The 18,988-nt window shown below is 36.6% G+C and overlaps 1 protein-coding gene across 2 annotated transcripts in view; it reads right to left on the reverse strand.

Annotated features, from left to right (window-relative positions):
* Nucleotides 1–18,988, reverse strand: part of tnpo3 (transportin 3) — a 31,591-nt gene that overhangs the window by 855 nt on the left and 11,748 nt on the right. Inside the window, exons 7-22 of one of the 2 annotated variants that reach the window (XM_006633221.3) lie at nt 18,325–18,463; nt 16,713–16,856; nt 15,651–15,758; nt 15,103–15,194; nt 14,874–15,013; nt 13,014–13,205; nt 10,871–10,962; nt 10,483–10,559; nt 9,634–9,694; nt 9,296–9,436; nt 7,026–7,142; nt 6,519–6,613; nt 6,019–6,175; nt 5,369–5,536; nt 4,467–4,579; nt 1,379–1,467 (exon numbers count right to left, since the gene is read on the reverse strand). In XM_006633221.3, coding sequence (XP_006633284.1) covers nt 1,407–1,467; nt 4,467–4,579; nt 5,369–5,536; nt 6,019–6,175; nt 6,519–6,613; nt 7,026–7,142; nt 9,296–9,436; nt 9,634–9,694; nt 10,483–10,559; nt 10,871–10,962; nt 13,014–13,205; nt 14,874–15,013; nt 15,103–15,194; nt 15,651–15,758; nt 16,713–16,856; nt 18,325–18,463 — 1,897 coding nt within the window. In that variant the 3' untranslated portion in view covers nt 1,379–1,406. Of the gene's footprint in view, nt 1–1,378; nt 1,468–4,466; nt 4,580–5,368; nt 5,537–6,018; nt 6,176–6,518; nt 6,614–7,025; nt 7,143–9,295; nt 9,449–9,633; nt 9,695–10,482; nt 10,560–10,870; nt 10,963–13,013; nt 13,206–14,873; nt 15,014–15,102; nt 15,195–15,650; nt 15,759–16,712; nt 16,857–18,324; nt 18,464–18,988 lie in introns of both variants that reach the window. The other variant, XM_015352231.2, reaches the window with a different exon arrangement.

Consider the following 18,988-nt stretch of genomic DNA (forward strand, 5'->3'; position numbering starts at 1 on the left):
GTAACACTGAGATGTGTAATTACAGCAGTACAATGAAGCAAATCAGCAGACAAAATTAATCACACCATTCACATCAAGTTTTCCACGTACTAAAATTCCAAAGTTGTGAAACATCTGGTGAAAACTGAAAACTTACAATTTAAAATGTATAAGGGACATGCTACAGTGTTTAATCGGTGATATCTTTCCTAAAAAAAAAAATCTAAACTAAAAAAAAATCAATCCTATGAATCAATTCTACCTTTCATACTCCACTGTAATCACTGAAAAAAAAAACATGCAAATTTAGCCTAAAAATTAGCTCATTTTTTGGACCAAAACTTCAAAGCAATTGGATGGCAGTCTGCCTGATGAATACTGCTATCGCTATATAGTATAATCTGTAATAAAACTAATTATATACATGCAAATATGTTGAAAGGTATTCACAAATGTTCATTTGTACAGCAAATCATTATGCTTTTGTGACCCTTATGTATACAGTCATCCCTTGTTTTTCACGGGGAAAGTTTCCAAGACTTTCCACGAAAATCAAAAACCCACAAATATTTGACCGCCCTCTCCAAAACAGCCCCGGTCCCAAAAAAACATTTTAGTATTCTTTTTCTAATTGAGGGTGATTAAGAGAACAGTAGAGAGCATATTGCTCGATTTTTCGCATTTTTGAACACATGGAAAGGTAGGGGGAAGATGAAGGAAAGGCATAAAAGTATTGGTAACAAATAACTTTATTCTGAATTTTTCTGCCCAATAAACAACTTTATTCGGATTTTAAGTGCTTTTTTATACAGTTTTTAATGTTTCTGTTATTAAATCCCTTTTAGTCATTTAACAAAATCATGAAAATGAAAAGCATTTTATTTTTCACTCACTTTTAATGTAATTTTGCAATTGGTTCACTTTCGGTGGTTGGAGTTTCGTTTGTTTGCAGAAACATTGTGATGGGGAGCTGCTTCTGTTTTTCCTTCAACTCCTTGAACAGATTTTCTTTCTTTTAACGTGTCTAAAAGTGCAAAATTTCTCTGCCCAAGTCATCACATTCTTGCGTCTTTTAGGTCCAGGATTACTAGCACAAGAACTAGAAGCACGATTAGGTCCCATATTTAATCAAAATAACAGATATGGGGCACAAAAAACTTCACTTGAACAAGGAAACGCAGGGATTTAACGGACGCGAAATGGCACATAGGCGGACTAATATATAACGTGGGGAAGTACAAGTAGTGTTTTTTTGGGGAGGGCGACCCACGAATTACTAAAACCGTGAAGTACGAACCTGCGAAAAGCGAGGGATGACTATTTTATTTTTAAATCGTAGTATTTGTAATATTATATGTTGATATCATGTACGTTCTAACAACACCTGTCTTATTCTTACCTGGTCTTTTGGTGGAACGTGCAAACAGCTATCGGAACAATCTGGTGAATTCTCTTAGTGCCCAACAGACTTGTTTGCATTCTTCAGCACTGCAAATGAAAAAGAACATCTGCTATTGACAAAATTAAATTTAGTTGTGACAAGTAAGACATTTTAAAGGGGATTTAGCAATAAAGAAAAATACATATACAAGGCTACTTACATTTTCATTATATATAATTATGGTATTAGGAATGACTGAGAATATACAGATTGGTTCAGAAAAGGAAAAATGTATTAGTTTATATGACAGTCATCCTTACATCAACATACATTTGCAACTAGGTATTTTTACTGGAGCAATTTGGATGAAGTATCTTGCTCAAGTGTACAACAGTGCTGTCTCATTTGAACCCACAACCTTCTAGTTATAGGTCCAGAACCCTAACCACTGCTCCACAGTACTGCAACTGATGGTTTTTCATAAATTATCAATTTTCTTCAACAGAAATTTAAATTCCTTTGCTTCTGCTCATCATAAAGCACAGGAACAAACAAAATAGTGAAACGTTGAAAAGAAAAGATGAGACAAAAAACTCATTTTAAATGAGTGACTCAAGTTTCTGTTTGTAGAGGAGAGGGCAGTTTCAGCCCTTAGCAGCAAAAGTTATTTTTGGAAAGAATTATTAGTTACAATAAGTGCGCCCTATACGGACATAGTTTGTATTGAAGCACAGTGTCTGAACACTCCTAAAGTCCCGTTCAGACTTGCCCAAGAATCTAGATTACTGTTTCATGTAAATTAAGACTTTCCTGACTTTCCACTGGAACAAAATTACAATCATTTGCTTGTCTTTGCAGGCCCAGGTAAACCCCCTTAAGGAAGTTCTGCGTTTTATGAGTCACTAAAGAGCAGCTTTCCAATTAATGTTGCTAATTTTTTTTTTAGAAATGCATTCTTTACACAACACTTGGTAATGGGACTATACGCCTCAGTACGGTTTTGTGTTTTGCAGATGTGAAAGACTGTAAGACAGTCACGAAACACGAAAGGAGGAGGTCATGCCTTTACTTCCTCACCACTTCAGGTCTCTTGGGAAACCCCAACTTATACTGAAATACCTCATCTTCATAAAAGCTTTTACATTTAGCTTTTTGCACCAAAAGCAATATCAAACTTAAATTGCTTCTTTAAAAAAGGTTATGAAAATACAGTTATGAGCCGAAACCAACATCCTGGTATTTTTTCCCAAACAATTAATTTTGCCTTGTGTTAAGGGTCAATAATACACACTGAAATTGAAGATTAAACCTTTGAATCACACAATCTGATTTATAATGCTTACCAAGACCCAAGATCATGGATGTGAATTTGTGTTACAGTAATGTCCATTTCTGTTACATATCTGTCTAAGAAGAACAGTAATTGAAAATATTTTTAAAAATCTGCAAATCAGCTTTGTAGCTACAAGGAAGTTCCCAGGTCCTCTCTGTACCCAGTAAGCAGTATTAGAGAAAAACATCACATTGTTTCAGATGGGAAGAGGAACAAAATTGTGTAAGAAGGCAGAAATTCTGGTATTCATTAAGAAAACAAATTTCACTCACTGATGTATCTTTAAATATAGCAGTGAGCTGTTACATAATTCTGATGTCTAATATTAAAATTTGACTTTTATTAGTTGTTATGCTATATATATATAAATGTTTTATCTTCTCTTGTGTGCTCAGCTTTGACTTTGGTTGTACTTATATTGCAGTGAAAATAAAACTCACACCAGGGTATCCCTTTCTTGTTAATGCAGTGGACTTAAATACATTTAATTCTTTCTTAATTGTGTAACATGAAAGATTAATATTGGGATCTTTCAATTAATCAAAAGCTTGATTGTCTGATTTACTATGATACAATAAGTATTGCACACACTCTTAAACTAGAGGGGAAGAGAGTAGCACAAAATAGAAACAAAAGTACAGATAGCATACAAAATTGTATTTATTTTAGTTTGTGTTCATGGCAGCAAATGCAGGAATATAATTTGAATTGTATCATAAATAGTACATGTTTATATAGTACTATTCATGGTCATTGTTTTATAGCAGCTATGTAGAAGACTACAACAGCATCTGTTCCAACTACATTATTGAAAAATCAGTGCAACCCTACAACAAGTAATCAAGGAATGATATTTCTTTATTTACGTATTTTTGATTCATGCAGCATTTTCCAGGACCACACTGGCGGTATTAATCACGAACTACCTTTACAATTCTAATAATTATCATTATTCTATATGGATGTGGATATTTAGTATTTAATGACTAAGAAATCTTTGCTGCAGGGTCCAGATCTGTCCTGCTCATGCCTGTCACCCAGCTGTCTTGTCACCCAGGCAGCCATTTTGGGCTGTGCTGGGCCGGGTTCTCTCAGTGTTTAAGGGAACAACCATGGGATCTAGTATGGATCATTCTTCGTAGAGCAACTCAGCTTAGGCCAATTTGCCAAGGGAATGCAAAGCTCTCGACAACACACCTCTAAGGCTCCCGGAGGCACTCAAGACCCTCCACCACGACAAGGCCTTGATCCCAGGACAGACTCAAGTGAGCCAGCTGAGGTGATTCTGGCATCTGCTGAGGATGCCTCCTGGGTGTACTGAGAAGAGACCCTGAGGCAGACCCAGGACATGCTGGAGAGATTATATCTCTCAGCTCACCCGGGAATCAACCAGGAGGAGCTGGAGACTATTGCTGGGGAAAGGGAAGTCTGATCATCCCTGTTCAGCCTGTGTCCACAACCCGCACCAGGAGTAAGCGGTTAAGAAATGAATGGAAGTCTTGAAAAACTACAAAGCTGAGAGTGTCCTAAATTAAGAAGTGGTATATATTTCTGACGCATGTTAACTCACATGCAAATTAGGAGTGTGTGAATCGCGACCTACATGTATTCCAAAACTTTTTTAGTGCTGGTGGTCAAAATCCAATAGGCAATTAGGTCAGAAATTCACCTTACACTAGGCTCAAAATTATATTTGTGTAATGTAAATCATGCACGGCTTTCTGAACCTCCTTTTAACAGCATCAGATCAAGAAAGAGAAGACTCCAGTTTACCTGGTTACTTGTTTGTGAAAGTCAGTGAGCTGCTTGTGTGTCACAGTCACAGCTCCACCGGAAGTCTCCTTGGGAAGACCCTTTAAAGCACTCTCCAGCCAGCGGCAGAATGTCTGTTTTATAGAAAAACATCCATGCAGTCATTAACAGTTCTTTTAGGTGCACTGAAATCAAATCTTAAAAAAGCTCTTAAAATGACCAAATGTTCTTAGAGAGCTGGAAAATATGCTCTCAAAGATCAAAACAGATCCTACATCCTAAAGCAACCCATGTAATATGATAAAGGTAATTTTCTTACATAGTGGAAGGTCTATCCAAGTGTTTATAAAAGGAATGTTACATTTCATTGCATTTTTCTGATGCTACAACATATTAAAATCCAAACTGTAACATGTATATGTTGCCTCAGTGTAAAAGTTTTTCAAAAAATTAAAATTATGTTTCACACTGGCAAAACATTCACCTCCATCACTAGAATGAATGTATTTGAAATGCTGTGATGTTTAATTTGCTGTTACTGGAACAGCTAGATCTGATGTGGTGAGCAACAAAACTATAGCAACAGAACAAAATATATAGCAACAGATAAAAGGAAAAGTTGAGTGTAACAAAATTAAGTTTTAAAGAGAAAGAAAAGCTCAACTTAAAAAACTAAGACAAAAAAATCAGATTTAAAATCAATTTTCTGTATATACAATGCTGCCCTCTTGAGGAGAAATTCAAAAGCTTTCTGTACTTAGCTCTATTAAAAACACTTGGTCTCATCACTGTTCAGAAGACTGATTTTAAAGACAAACAAAAACAGATATCACTAAACATCAGTATTTGTATTCACAGTAACCTATACATTTTCTTTTTTTCAACAAGTCCTTTTCAGTGAGTAGATGCCACATGGAACGTACTGGCCGATCAAACAGCATGATTTCCCAGATGACCTCTGCCACATCAGGCAGCGTGTAGGGGGGCAGGCAGAAGCAACACGCATGTATCAGCTGGCTCACTAGCTGCTGCCCATGCTGGTTCATTGCTTGTTGAATCAACTGCTTGCGCAACTCAAAGTCATCTTCATGCTAGAAGACATACATATATAGAGATTGTTTTAACCCTAGTCATGGAACACCAAAAATCACAAAACGTCAAACCTTTAGACCAATATTGCAGAGATGACTCTGAACCTAGGAATGACATTTGGAATGACAACAATCATGACAAAGAATAAAAGCTATGGGCTGGACGTGCTTAATTGTTCACTACAATAAGAACAAGTATGGCAAATAAAAGTCTGTTAAGGAATAAAGTGGAATAAAGGTAATTTCTTAAGCGATATTTAATTAAAGCTAAACCATGGCATGTTGTATGAACAGTAATACTTCACAGACCACTACAACTCTTGTACTTCAAGTGAAAGGTTCACTTCACTGAAGCTGCTGTACTGTGTGATGCTGCATGTGAATAACACCTAACATATCTGCAGTACAGTGTATATTCTACAAACAGGTTATAACATTTTAATGTTTATCATCCGTTTCCTCTCTTGTGGGGGAGAACTCACATCATTAGTGAGGCCGGTGTGAATCAGATCCCGCACAAACTTCATCACGCTACAGTTTGCGTCCCGATGGTCAAGGGTAGTGGCAGCAATGGCACACTGGATAATATGGATTATGATCTGGCTGCCCAACAGGGTGACAGGACTTCGCTGAATAAACCTATAGGTACAAGTAAAATCTGATAGATAAATATACAAATATGAAGAACAAACCCAAGAAAAAAAAACTGCAAGAATAAAATAAAACATAAAACACATAAGGAGATAAACATCCTGGCTCTATTTCACAGCTAGAGAACTACATTCCTATGGATCAAGAGCAATCACCTACAATCCTTGAGCATGACAGGGTCCTGTAGTTTTCAGAGACTGATGATAAACATATTGTCTGCTTAGCTGGACTGTTTTAACCTTTTGTTCCAGATTTTGAGCAGACAGAGTTATGCAGAGACCTAAAACCTGTTTGATTGTCAAACTGAAAATCAAACTAAAACGGTTATTACCTTGTTGCCAGTCTAAAGAGATCATCCACGGTATCAGGGTGATTTCGGAGACCACTGGGCTGTTCCAGCAGCTGAAAGGTTGGCATACACAATGCCTGAAAAAAGATCATCGGATTCATTACTTTAAATATCAATCTATCAAAATCTTGAGAATGCTTAGTGTGTAACATTTCGGTTCATATGGACTCGTTATTCCAAAGACTACAGAATGCAAACAGACTTGATACGTAAAGATGGAAAACAAAATATTAAGTTACTGTTGAAAAAAAAACGATGAAAGAACTATGGTCTATATTTGTTGAGTAGGTCTGTGCAATTAAAACAATGCCAAGACTTAGATTAGGAGCATGTATATAAATATAAAATATCCTAAATTTCCACAGATAAATCAGATAAGCAATTAAGCAAAAGCAATAAAAATGCCTTAAAAAAGAACAAAATAATTGGAATTAATCAAATAAATGCAAAAAGGTCAGACTTCAAACCAACAAACAGAAGTATCAGTACCTGCAACATATCAAGAAGCCCTTGTCGACAACCTTCCTCCATTCCATACTCATCCACCAGGATACTTCCCAAGTACAAAAAGCAAGAATGGGGATAAATCTGATACACATTCACCATCTGAAAAAAATAACAGAATTAGAGAAGTATTAATATCTCAACCCCATTTTTTTTAATTTTTAATATTTTTTTAAGTGTGGTCTTAAAAAAGGTACAAGACAAATGGCAAAAATGTTTAAACTGAGAATAACAATCTGCATTATTAATTATGGAGAAGAACAGTGACAAACAAGAGAAGACTATCCAATCCCATCTAGCTCATTTTCTGATTAGCAGCTAATTAATGCCAGGATTTCATCCAGTAGTTTCTTGAAAGGCTAAAACTACGTGGAAGCACAAGAACCTCTTCTTTATTCAAAGGGTTTGGGAATACTGAACAAACAATTTAGTCAAGTTGATGAAGCTGATGCCCTGACTGGCTTTCCATTTTACCCATGAAAACTGAATTATCCATAGTGCAAAAAGAAGAAATGTTCACAGTCCCTCAAAAATATTTGTTTTATATTTGTGAATACTCTAAAATATTTTAACAACATGTACAGTAAGCAAGCTTGAACATACAATGGCTAGCTCTAGTCAGATAGTCATGCATTCGATTTTCTGAGGTAATTTCCAAAAGGAATTGAATAAAAGGAAATAATCTCAAATAATACACATACTGAAACAACAGTAGTGTAAATACAGCGCTAATTAAGCAGATGTGAGCAGTGGTATGCAGCAGAGATCAGATTTAGGCCTGTGGCTCTCCCTGATCAACCATCTAGCATAACCATCTAGATTCTGGAATAGTTTAGCAAATTATATCTGCTAATGATACTAAAATAGGGGGAGTGGCAAACAAACAGCAGCAAAAAGACTTGGACAAGATAACGGATTGGGTCCACTCTTTGCAAATGAAATTCAACACGGATAAGTGCAAAGCCATCCACACTGGCAGTAGGAACATACTATGTGCATATCATATGGGTGCTTCAGAGATGATGAAAGTTAGATACAAGGGGTCTGGGGTTTTTATGTAGACTCTTCTTCTGTGTTCTCATCAACTCAATAAGGGGAAGCAGTATTAAAGCAAAAAAAAAACTGCTTGGGTACACAGTAAAAAGTGTGGAATGTAAATCAAGTTTAGTTATGCTTTCCAGGAAGGTGAATACGGCCCAATAACTTTTAAAAGAAATTGCATCCAAGTTACAAGTGCAAAACTGCAGTCTTTAAAACACCAAATCAGGACTTTAACTGGGCCACTCAAGGACATCCCATTTCTTATTCTTAAACCACCGCGGTGTAGCTGTGGTATTGTGCTTTTGATCATTCTCTGGATGAAAAGATTATTTTCATCACAGCTTTAGCAGAATGAAGCAGGTATTCTTTAAAGATGTATCTGTACTTTGCTCCACTCATCTTCCCCTTACACTTAATGTGCTTCTCAGTCACTGCAGATGAGCAGACACCACATTACATCATGCTGCCACCACCATTCTTGACAACAGGGGAGGTGTTGACTGGGTGATGTGCAGTAGACGTAACATTTAGCATTTTTCATTCTTCCTGCATTTATCAACTCAGCATTTAGGCCAGAGTTGTCCTGAATGCTCCTTAGTCGTCATGGTTGAATCTTTGCTTAAAACCTACACCTGACTAAAGGACCGTAAAGACTGTTGTATTTATTATTAAATCATAAGAAACACCTGCAGAGAAAGAGAAGTTGTGTGCCTCATTAGGTAATATTTATGAAATCACATCCATTTTTTGTTTCATACTCTCCATCCTGTTTTCTGCTTAGAATGTGTTAAGTAGGTTTTGAATATAACAAATATTTCTACATCAAAGTATAATGTCTACAAATATTAAGGCAACAAAGGGAAAACTGCAAGAACTGTAATACTTTTGCAAGGCACTGGATATTACTTGACTTATAATGCTGAAGCAATATATAGATATAACTATACTCTGCTCTATACTTTTGTATTGTAAATTTTAATAGTTAAATGTTTTTCATGTGAAATTTAAATTGGACAGATTTATAATCATTTTTCTTTCTTCCTGTAGGACTGTAGAACAGCTATCATTTTATTTATGCAGCATCCTGACTGCTATTACTCTAAACATTTTCAGCTGCCTTAATTTCTGACTGATCTGCAATCCACAAATCTGCTCAACCGGAGTCAAACCTCTGCCTTTTGAGCAAGCATGCTCATCCGTGGCCTAACACCAACCTGAGTGACCAATGGCTGCAGCAGGGCCGCCGAGCCCTTCCCGACGCAGCGCACAGCAAAGCGCAGACACCGACAGCACCGCTCCACAATCCTGTTATCTGCCTGATGTTTGTTCAGTGTCTCCGACAAGACAGGCCAAATCTGCACGACAGTCAGTAAAACGCAAATTGAAACGTTACTGGTTTGTAACTGGATCTGTGCTATTCAAGTCAAAAGATCTCCACAAGCACTTAAAATTGATGTTTAACAATGAATGATCAAAAACAAAAGAGACAGACTTATCAAAAATTGGGGATACCTAGAAATAAATGTGAATTTAAATTAAAATAGTAACTTACTTCTTGAATAACTTTTTGACATGGATGGGTCTGGCCATTTTCTACTATAGGGTTTGTGTGTCTGAAAGCAATAAAGATGTACAGAAATTAAATTTAATGGCAGATTTTCAGATATGTTATACAGTATCTCTAACATCTCAGAGGGTTTACTGCATTTTTTCCCCTCTATAATACAGATACTGTACACTTCAGATTTATTCATATTCCCAAAGAAAAATAAAAAAAATAATAAAATGAGTTACTGATTGGATCATATGATGTCTTGCTTAAAACAATTAAAAAATGTTACACTCTAATGTTACACTCTAAGTATTTTAATACTAATGTTACAAATCTAAGTATTATTTTAAATGAAATTCAACAAACCAAATCTCTTGCAACATTTTGATCTTTGGAGGTGCAATAGAAGCTTCTGGAATTATACAAAGGCTCTCAGGTTTCTCATTTTTCAGGGTATAACAGAAGACAGAATATTAGTATGAATAATCATGGTTAAGGTTAAGGGAACTCTCTGAAGATTGCAGGAAAACTGTCATTGACCTCCACAAGCTGGGGGGTAGCTAACAATATTCAAAAAAATGCAGAAACTGTATTTCCACTGTAGCATTCACTGGGAAATTTAAAGCTTCTGATATAGTGCCAATCCTGCCAGTCGTGTATTTTTTTCGAAAATGTTTATCCTATGATTATATGCTGAAAGAAAGAGAAATAACATTTTATTGCCACTGTGTTTTTTCTTTTCCCTACAGCATGAAATAAACCATTACCTGTTCCTCAGCAGTCTACACATCCTGATGCAGCTACCTACTCAATCTTCATGTATTTACCAAACAAATATTTAATGCTCACCTGAAAATTACTGCTAATCTATCTAGCCATACTGTGGGATCTGAAGATTTACCATTCCTGGGCTCTTGGGAGAGAAGCTGTTAAAATAAACCAAAGATACCAAATTAATTTCAGGTTACCCAGATCTTCACATTTCATTAATTACCAAGAGATAATCCAAAATAACATTCTGGTTAGATCTCACAAGGGTTTTTGAAATAAAAACACTTCTAATAAAGCAGACAAATGTTCATGAAAAAGTGAAAAGTTTAAACTTCAATATTAAAAGGAGAATACATCTAAATATTATATACTATATACAGCTCATATTATACAATTTTAGTTTAAGAGAAATTTATAGAAGGTTTATGCGATCCAAACAACAAATCAAAGCAAACAGAGTACTAACCTTTTTAAGGGCTACGACCTGCACTGCACAAAGATCACTCAAACTTTCAGCAATTTTCTCAAGTGGAAGTCGGGCTAAAACTAATGCAGTGCCTACATAAAGAAAAGAAAAAAGACACGAGCAATCAAAACACAACGTTTTTGAAAATGGGGGAAAAAACAAATAGAAACTGAAAAATAAGAATAACAAAATATAAAGAGTTAATCTCACAACTCTGTAGAGCTGTATTATTCAAGTTTCTTTTAACCTGTGAGGATATTAAATTGCCACTGTTGCTCTGTGCTTAGTATGGTATGTTTCAAGTACTAGTCAAAATTAAGGTAACACCAACTATAATGAAAGCAAGGGCTTTCAAACAGCTGTGATGCACGAGATAATTGAGAGCACACTCAGGGTCATGTATAAAAATGGTGGACAGTCCTGCCTGACTATAATTAAGACTAGAATGGCAGTAAGAGGACCTCAGTGGTTTTCAATAAGTTGTGATTATTTGGGGGGTTTGGCAGATGCTTCAGTGACCAAGATAGCCCAGCTTTCTGATGTTTCTTAAGCAACACTGGCTAAGGAGATGTCAGAATGGAAATCTGAGGGAAAGACATAAGTAGCAAAGAGCAACAGTGGGCAGAGGTGCACACTCCAGTATCAGGATATCTGTGCATTAACCCTAAGTGCAAGGCAAAACAGGCGAGCAACTGCACATTAACTGCAAATTTCAAGCCAGTTTCATTAAAATTGTTTGCTGAGAGCCTCAGAGAGTGGGATATCACAGTTGGGTTTCACTTTACAACCCACTCAACCAACCCTGTAAATGCATATTTGCCAACTGAGTAGGGAGCTGCGCTCCCAGAGAGCACAGGCATTGGCCTACTGAGTAGTGGAGAAAGGTGGTAAACGAATCATTCTTCACCACGTTCTTGATAACAGACGATTGTGTGGTGCCAGCCTAAAGAACTCTACAGCCTTGAGTGCTTGGTTCCAATTGTGAAGGGATCCATGTTTCCATTATGGGTTTCCATTATGCTCACTTACAAGCCAAGATCAATGAATAAATGACAGTGTCCTCATCCACAAAGACTTAGTGGACCAAATGTTACAAGTTTAATAAAAACTTTTCTCTCTTTACAAGCATCAAATGTCATATTCCTGTTCATTAAGCACTTTGAGTAGCCATCAAACCTTTCGGTCATGGGGAAGTTTAAAAAGAGGTTAAAAGGAAATAAAAAAGGGAAGCAAGATGGGGAAAAAAGACAAAGGACAAGAAAATGTTGAAGAGAGGTAAAGTGACAAGGTACTTAGGAAACATGACTTTGAAAAGCAGCTTTAAAGAAATGTTTTTTGTGCCTTAACAACAGACTAAGATTTTTTTAAAATAATTTTGACATCTGTTGTTGTGGTATTAAAAATGCTTGTACTTGGAAGGACTCCTGATTTTGTTGTGTCTGGTCAAAAAACTGTTTTCTTCTCGATAGCCTGCAAGAGACTAATGTTACAATGTGTATAAACAAAAAAGGGAAGGCTGTACTGGCTGTACATGGTGGCTCAAAGTCACATTCAGTAACGTTACACTGGTGTTTCATTTTTCGTCCACTTAATACCGATCTGGAACCACAAAAAATTAGACAACATGCTTAAATATGGCATGCGCCCTGACAAACTTTGGCTTCTGGGAATTATGTCTTTTCATCCAAATGTGTAAGCAGATTACATAAGGACTGAGCAATTTGCTCATTTTGTCTCTAGTGTGGCACTCAGAATTTATTTCTCACTCCTCACTATGGCTTTAAAAGGGTTTATTTGAAGATATTGAACTGGCTCAAATGCTTGCACTTATACAAATTAAAAATTAATACTAATATTGCAAGTTCCTGTAGACTAACTACTGGGCACTAATATTAGATACAAGTTCCTTTTTAAATGGTCTCTGCATTACCACAATAAAACAACCATCTAGAAACAAAATGCTCGGAAATCAGGGAAATAAGCTCCTTAAAACAATGTGTGCACATTTTTCACTGCATTTGTTTTTTTACTGAAATGCCAACCTGAACAACCATAATTTTAAACTGTTGCGGGAAAAGACTTCTTTTTAGAAAACATCAATCTAATCTCAGGTAACCGTTCATAAGCAAATGGTGTAAATAACCTTTCAGAAGCCCAATAGCGGCTTCAGGAGACAGAGCGAAAGAGTCCAGGGCCCGGGCAATGTCCAGAAGTCCCTGGAAATGCTGTGCCATGTGGTCCCGGCACACTGAGCAAATGTTGTGGATTGCTTTAGCAGCTACTGACGCCAGCGGCTTCTCCCTCAGACCCTTCATTAAATAATTTAACACAGGATCTGGAAAAAAAAAGGAGACAACACAAAGTAGTGGGATTAATCACGAACTTCACTCTGCACAGTAATTTAGCGATTCAGGTAGTATAGGATTGGTACGAATACCTTTCTGGCACAATAAAAAGTTTTGAAACACTATTAAGGTTTCACAATGAACTATAGCTAAGGCTTAAATGTAATGAAGCAAAAAATGAGTGCAAGTCCCATTTATACCCTGACGCTAGACACAATGTGTTCTTTTAAGTATGCAAGTTGGTTGCAAATTCCTAAGCACCAGAAAAGCATTCAGCCCAATCCATACAGATACGCAAATAGGTAATTCTATAACAAAAAGTGTGCGAGGGAAGTGCCTTTAGCGCACCATCTGAATGGGAGGCAATCTCATGTAGACAAGTATAAAGATGATCGAGATGGAAAAGAAACCTATTGGCTAAGAAGTGATGAAGAAGTAGTACAGTATCTTGAAGACAAAGTCACACTAGCCGATGAGTGGCAGAAAAATTGGGACACAAAACTACTGCTATAAGAGACTTCTACCTTCACATCAAGCTTAAGAGTTTGAACCACACTGTTTTTCCCCGAAACTGACTAACTGCTACTGACAGTAAGGGCTTGTCTCTGTTACAGACAGCAATGAGGATACTGATGGAAATCAATGTCCTTGCCAATGCTGCATTTCCTTACAATGTATATTTAGAATCCTTCCACTACAATTTGCTGATTGACAATTCTGTATATTCAAATCTTAAACGTGCCATGTGATACGGTCTGTTTGTATCGCCTATGTATCTTGAGTAAATGTTGGAACTGTATTGTTACCCTACAGGTAACAGATTTAAGAAGTATAAAAAACTTCAAAAGAGCACATTGTTAGTGATGTACAACAACACTGAACTGGGGTATTGATTATAGTGCAGTCTTATGTGCATGTACAGGATGATGTTGTTACTATGGGAGATTTTATACCCGTATTGATCTTGTGTTTTCAAACAATCAAGAAACAACAAATGTGAAAGGATCATGAGGCAACTGTGGTTATAACAGGTATTCTTTGAAGTACATTATAACATTGTAAAGCCTAAATATTTAGGACAGCAGACAACGAGGAAAGAAAATTATAGCTAAAATTATAGCAGGAAAGGATACAGGATGAGAAGAGAATTGATAGCAACAGCTTAAGAATTCTGCTTAAAGCACAGAACCATTCATCCAGAGCGCAAGTAAATCAAAAGCTAGGAAGCAGTGGCCTACATAGCTTAATACACAGAAAAATACAGAGAAAAGCTGTTTAACCACTTGCATGAGTAAAACATGCTATTATAAGGGCCAGGAGATCTGCAACCTGCACAGTCCCTAGCTGCTAAAAATAAATGACCCCTCAAGCTCTGGAGTGATGCCCGTAACTTTTTAATAATGTTGCCACCAAGCCTAAAACTGTAGCACTGTAGAATGTGAGTAATTTTTAACCCATATGTAATTTTTGTTAAAAAAGTTTTACACCATTTTGCTGCAGTGCATCTAGTCATGTAACTGTAAATTAACTTTTCGACCCTTTTCGGTATATAAGACAATTACACAGGAAGGAAACATTTAAAATAGCCAACGTACAATAAATGTATAACTGCTAACAATACAATATACACTAAGACTTGAAAGACAATTACTACATACCTAGGAAACGGGGATTTCGGTCAACAACCTCGCTCATCTCTCCAACTAACTCAATGCTTGTGTATCTGACCGCACTGTGCACAGTCTGGGGCAGAAGAACCACTTGTTCGAGCATCTCCGTAAGTGTTGGGTTATTCTCTCTGCAGATGGGGGGAAAAAAAGCCGACAATGTCATATTCTGAATGTTACATGTCAACTTATTCACAAAAAGAATGGAACTCATACTCACGGATCCACGCTCTTTGCTATGGCTGCCATTATGAAAAGGACCGCCTCAGTCACCTCCCATGGTGGATTACCATCTTTCAGAGTAGCATACAACTGCAAGAGTTCCAGCAGACAAACATTTTCAACTTGAGCTGAGCCTTTACTTAGAGAATACTGGCAAATGTGGCTTGACATGGTTTGAGAAGAAACTGGGGTGCATAATTGCCCATACTATGTCTGAACAGCCAGCAGGTTCAGATCAGTTTATTAGTCATATGTGTACAAGTGTAATGAAATACTGTCCTATCTCTATTCCATTGCCTCTCTAACACGGGCACATGAAAAAGCTAGCTCAAATAACGTAAATAACGTAAAACTTTGAAACTGTCACTGAATGAAGAATAAATCACTCATTTGTCAGAGCTCAAAGATTAGGAATGATCAAAGATTTAGATTAACCATCTGAAATTCCAAACTTCTTTCGAAGGAATCAGGAATAACCTTTATCTGTAGCAATCAAGTAACAAAAGACAACAAAATGACTAGAATAGAAATTGTTATTAAAGGCACCTGTGAAAAACATTCCATGGAGCCAACCAAGAAAATGACATCCTTCACGAGATCAGAGACTCTCATTCGGAATTCTCCAAAATCATCTGTATCCTCAGGTATTCCTTCCTTTTGAAGAACAAAACTCAAGTAAAGAAAAACATTTTCAAGTTTTTCAAAAACTAATTCAGAATAATCTGGTTGTTACAGAACATGTTTCATGAGCATGTGGCACTGTGCAATATGACATTGACCGCTTAATATATAAATAAGACATACTATAGCACTAGGCAAACCACAGCATTACAGTTATGCAAAGCATTACAAAATTAGCTTTTAATCATACGACTCTAAGAAAGTAGTCTTGTCTGATGACTCAAATAAAAATGAAATGCTGCAAATATCCGATATGTGACTTGTACTACAGACATGCCAAATAAGTACATTAGTAGGAATACAAAAAATTAATTATAGCAACAGTTTTGATAGCACTGTTCTGTTTGCACAATATTTAATATAATTCATGGGCATTGTTCAAAACTTAATGTTCCAATATTTCCACCAGAGTGATACACGGTAAAGGAGATGGCCCAGTAACCTAGAAGGGCAAACTAATACTGAGGATCATAAAGTAGTAGAATATCAGACCTTTTCCTGAGTATTTTGTACTATAGTGATGGGTGAAGAAAGGTAATGTATCTGAACAGATATTACAAATATACTGTATACAGCTGCAAATATGACCAATATCAAAGCCAGTAACTACTCTTTGCAGAAAATCTTTGTACAATTTGGAAAAAAAATATGACTTGCAGATTTCTGTGGGGGCAAAAGTGGCTTAATAAAATACCACGAATTCACACATTTTAAACTTGTTTTAGAATAATAAACCCATTTCTGTAGTTGGGATTCATAATATAATAGTGGCCAATTAGCATTAGATTTATTACAATTAAAAAAGCATGATGACACTAGAGTGAACGAACACATGTAAAGCGATGCAAATGGATATATAAATGAATACAAGATGAAAGACAGAGACATGATGGAATTTCAGCAGGTCCAGTAACATAGGTCACTCACATGGTCAGGGTCTAGCTGGCAGTGCCTAGCCAGCGCGTGCAGCAATCTCTGGATATACGGTCGGAAAATCGCATGGAGCACCGGGTCACTTTTATATAGATGCTCTCCTAATCGATACCAAAAATTAAAGGAGATCTCCACTACCTACAAAAGAAGGAGAAGAACAAGGACACAAAAAATGCATTTAGATTAGCTCACTCATAGATCTCAATGGATTGTGCGGCTGCAAGGCTATTACGCTTAGGATTGGGTTATTTCATGATCTCTGAACACTTTTCTTCTGCCGTGAACATAGAAAACATATCACATAGATACCACTTAACGCCTTTGAGTCAGCTTCTTAGGAACGTATCTGAAATGGGACACTGACAATCGGGATGGGCTGACTCATCCTAATCCGAAACCAGGACGTCATAAATTGGACTCCTTATGACAAGTCCAGTGAAGAAATTCTCACTCTGTTGCGTCTTGGTTCACCTCTGAATTGGAACCCCAGCTGGCGGCCACCTGCCCTGAACGCCAGAGTGATCCACTATTGACAAGAATACCCGGTGGGCCCAGATGACGTCGCCAACAACCGCCTTCCATGACGACAAATTAAAAGGCTCCGAATGACAAAACCACGTTCTCCAAAGCCCTCTCAAAATGAAAGCTAAATAATAACCTGACAATAATATCTATTGCAAACTGTAAGGAACAAAGCGAGATGAAAGAAACTGTCCAACAGCATTCTGCCCAAGGAAATTCTGTGACGAGCTCCCCACTATAGTTCTGCCTGATCAATGAACTATAGCTGGACTTTTTTAGACTGCTGTATATCAGTAAGTTTCTTTCTGCTAAAGTTTTTATGTGGACTTTCCAAGGTTTGCAATTTCGTGCACATTCCAGGAAAGTGGATTTCAGCATGGGGGTAAGCAGAATTCCTTTGGCCTGGAACCAGTGGATAAGGATTAGATGCTGCGACCAGAACCAGCACTCCCCTCCACGCAGGACTTCTTTAAAACGTTTATCAAAAAGCCTGACCAAGTGTTCCTTGGATGAGTATACATTTAATGTTAACAATTAAGATACCATAGCAAACAAGTGTTGGAACAAGAAAGGAGGTGATTATTTACTTTTGAGTGAAGAAATATTGAAATAAATTGTACAAGACTGATTAAATTACTAGGTTGGCTAAAATAACGACTATTATAGTCAGTGTAAATTAACCCTGCTATGGTGAATATTTTTTATCCCATTGTCTCATTATCTCATGAGTAAGCAGTCATTTGTGTCATGGCAGATTGATTCACACAAGCATAAAAACTATTTTGGTTTATAATCTTTTACTAAGAACTATACTGAAAAGTCCTTCTATACTATTTTTTTACTAGTTAAAAAAACAACCGAATTAGCTATTGATGAACAAAAATATTTGAAGACTCAGAAATCACTATCCACTGGACAGAGCAAGTCTACAAACTACAAAATTCCATACTAATGTCAGTTTAGATCCTTTATGAAACATCAAATGAAATGCTTGGCGTTTCTTATCAATTTTCCAATTTTCCAAACAAGTCTTTTTTTCTACTTACATTTTACATATTTTACAGTTTTTATTGCATGAACTTACTTCATACTGTGGGTGTCCTGCACAGATGAGAAGAAGCTCTAGTGTTCGAAGGTCTCCCAAACCCTGGCCAGGACTTCTTACTATTGTCTCCAAGAAAGTCTCACAGAGCTCAGTGAAAATACGGCAGTAATTCAAAACCCTGCAGGAAGACACCAAGTTATTAACTGGGACACACACAAATAAATTATTTAATATATTGGGGAATCTGTCTTCTTTTGCTTATTAAATGTATTTATAATGCATTTACATTTCGAACGAAGTACACATCTTAAACCTTTACCACTAACTTTAATGCACCAGTCAGTTCAGTAAAAGGCATCACAAAAACACAGCAAAATATTAAAGTTATCGGTCAGAATTTCTAAAGGCACTCAAAAAAAGGCAAAATAAAAACAGGAACTTGAACGGAATCAAGCAACTATTGTTTCATGATGAGGTTCAGTAAGAGTACATAGACAATTTTGGTAAAAACAAGCCAAGATATTCAGGGGTGGGAAATTCAATAGTAAAATCTTCTAGTCAACTATGCAATTCACAATCAGCAACTGACAATGCCAAAAAAAAGGCAACGCAATCACCAAATTAAACAGTTTTAAACAGAGTATACTTTTTTGACAAGTGAACAGTATCACAATTGATTCCTATTCAGCACAGAGTCCAGCAC

The sequence above is a fragment of the Lepisosteus oculatus genome, chromosome 7, assembly GCF_040954835.1.
Source record: "Lepisosteus oculatus isolate fLepOcu1 chromosome 7, fLepOcu1.hap2, whole genome shotgun sequence".
In the NCBI taxonomy this organism is placed as follows: Eukaryota; Metazoa; Chordata; class Actinopteri; order Semionotiformes; family Lepisosteidae; genus Lepisosteus; species Lepisosteus oculatus.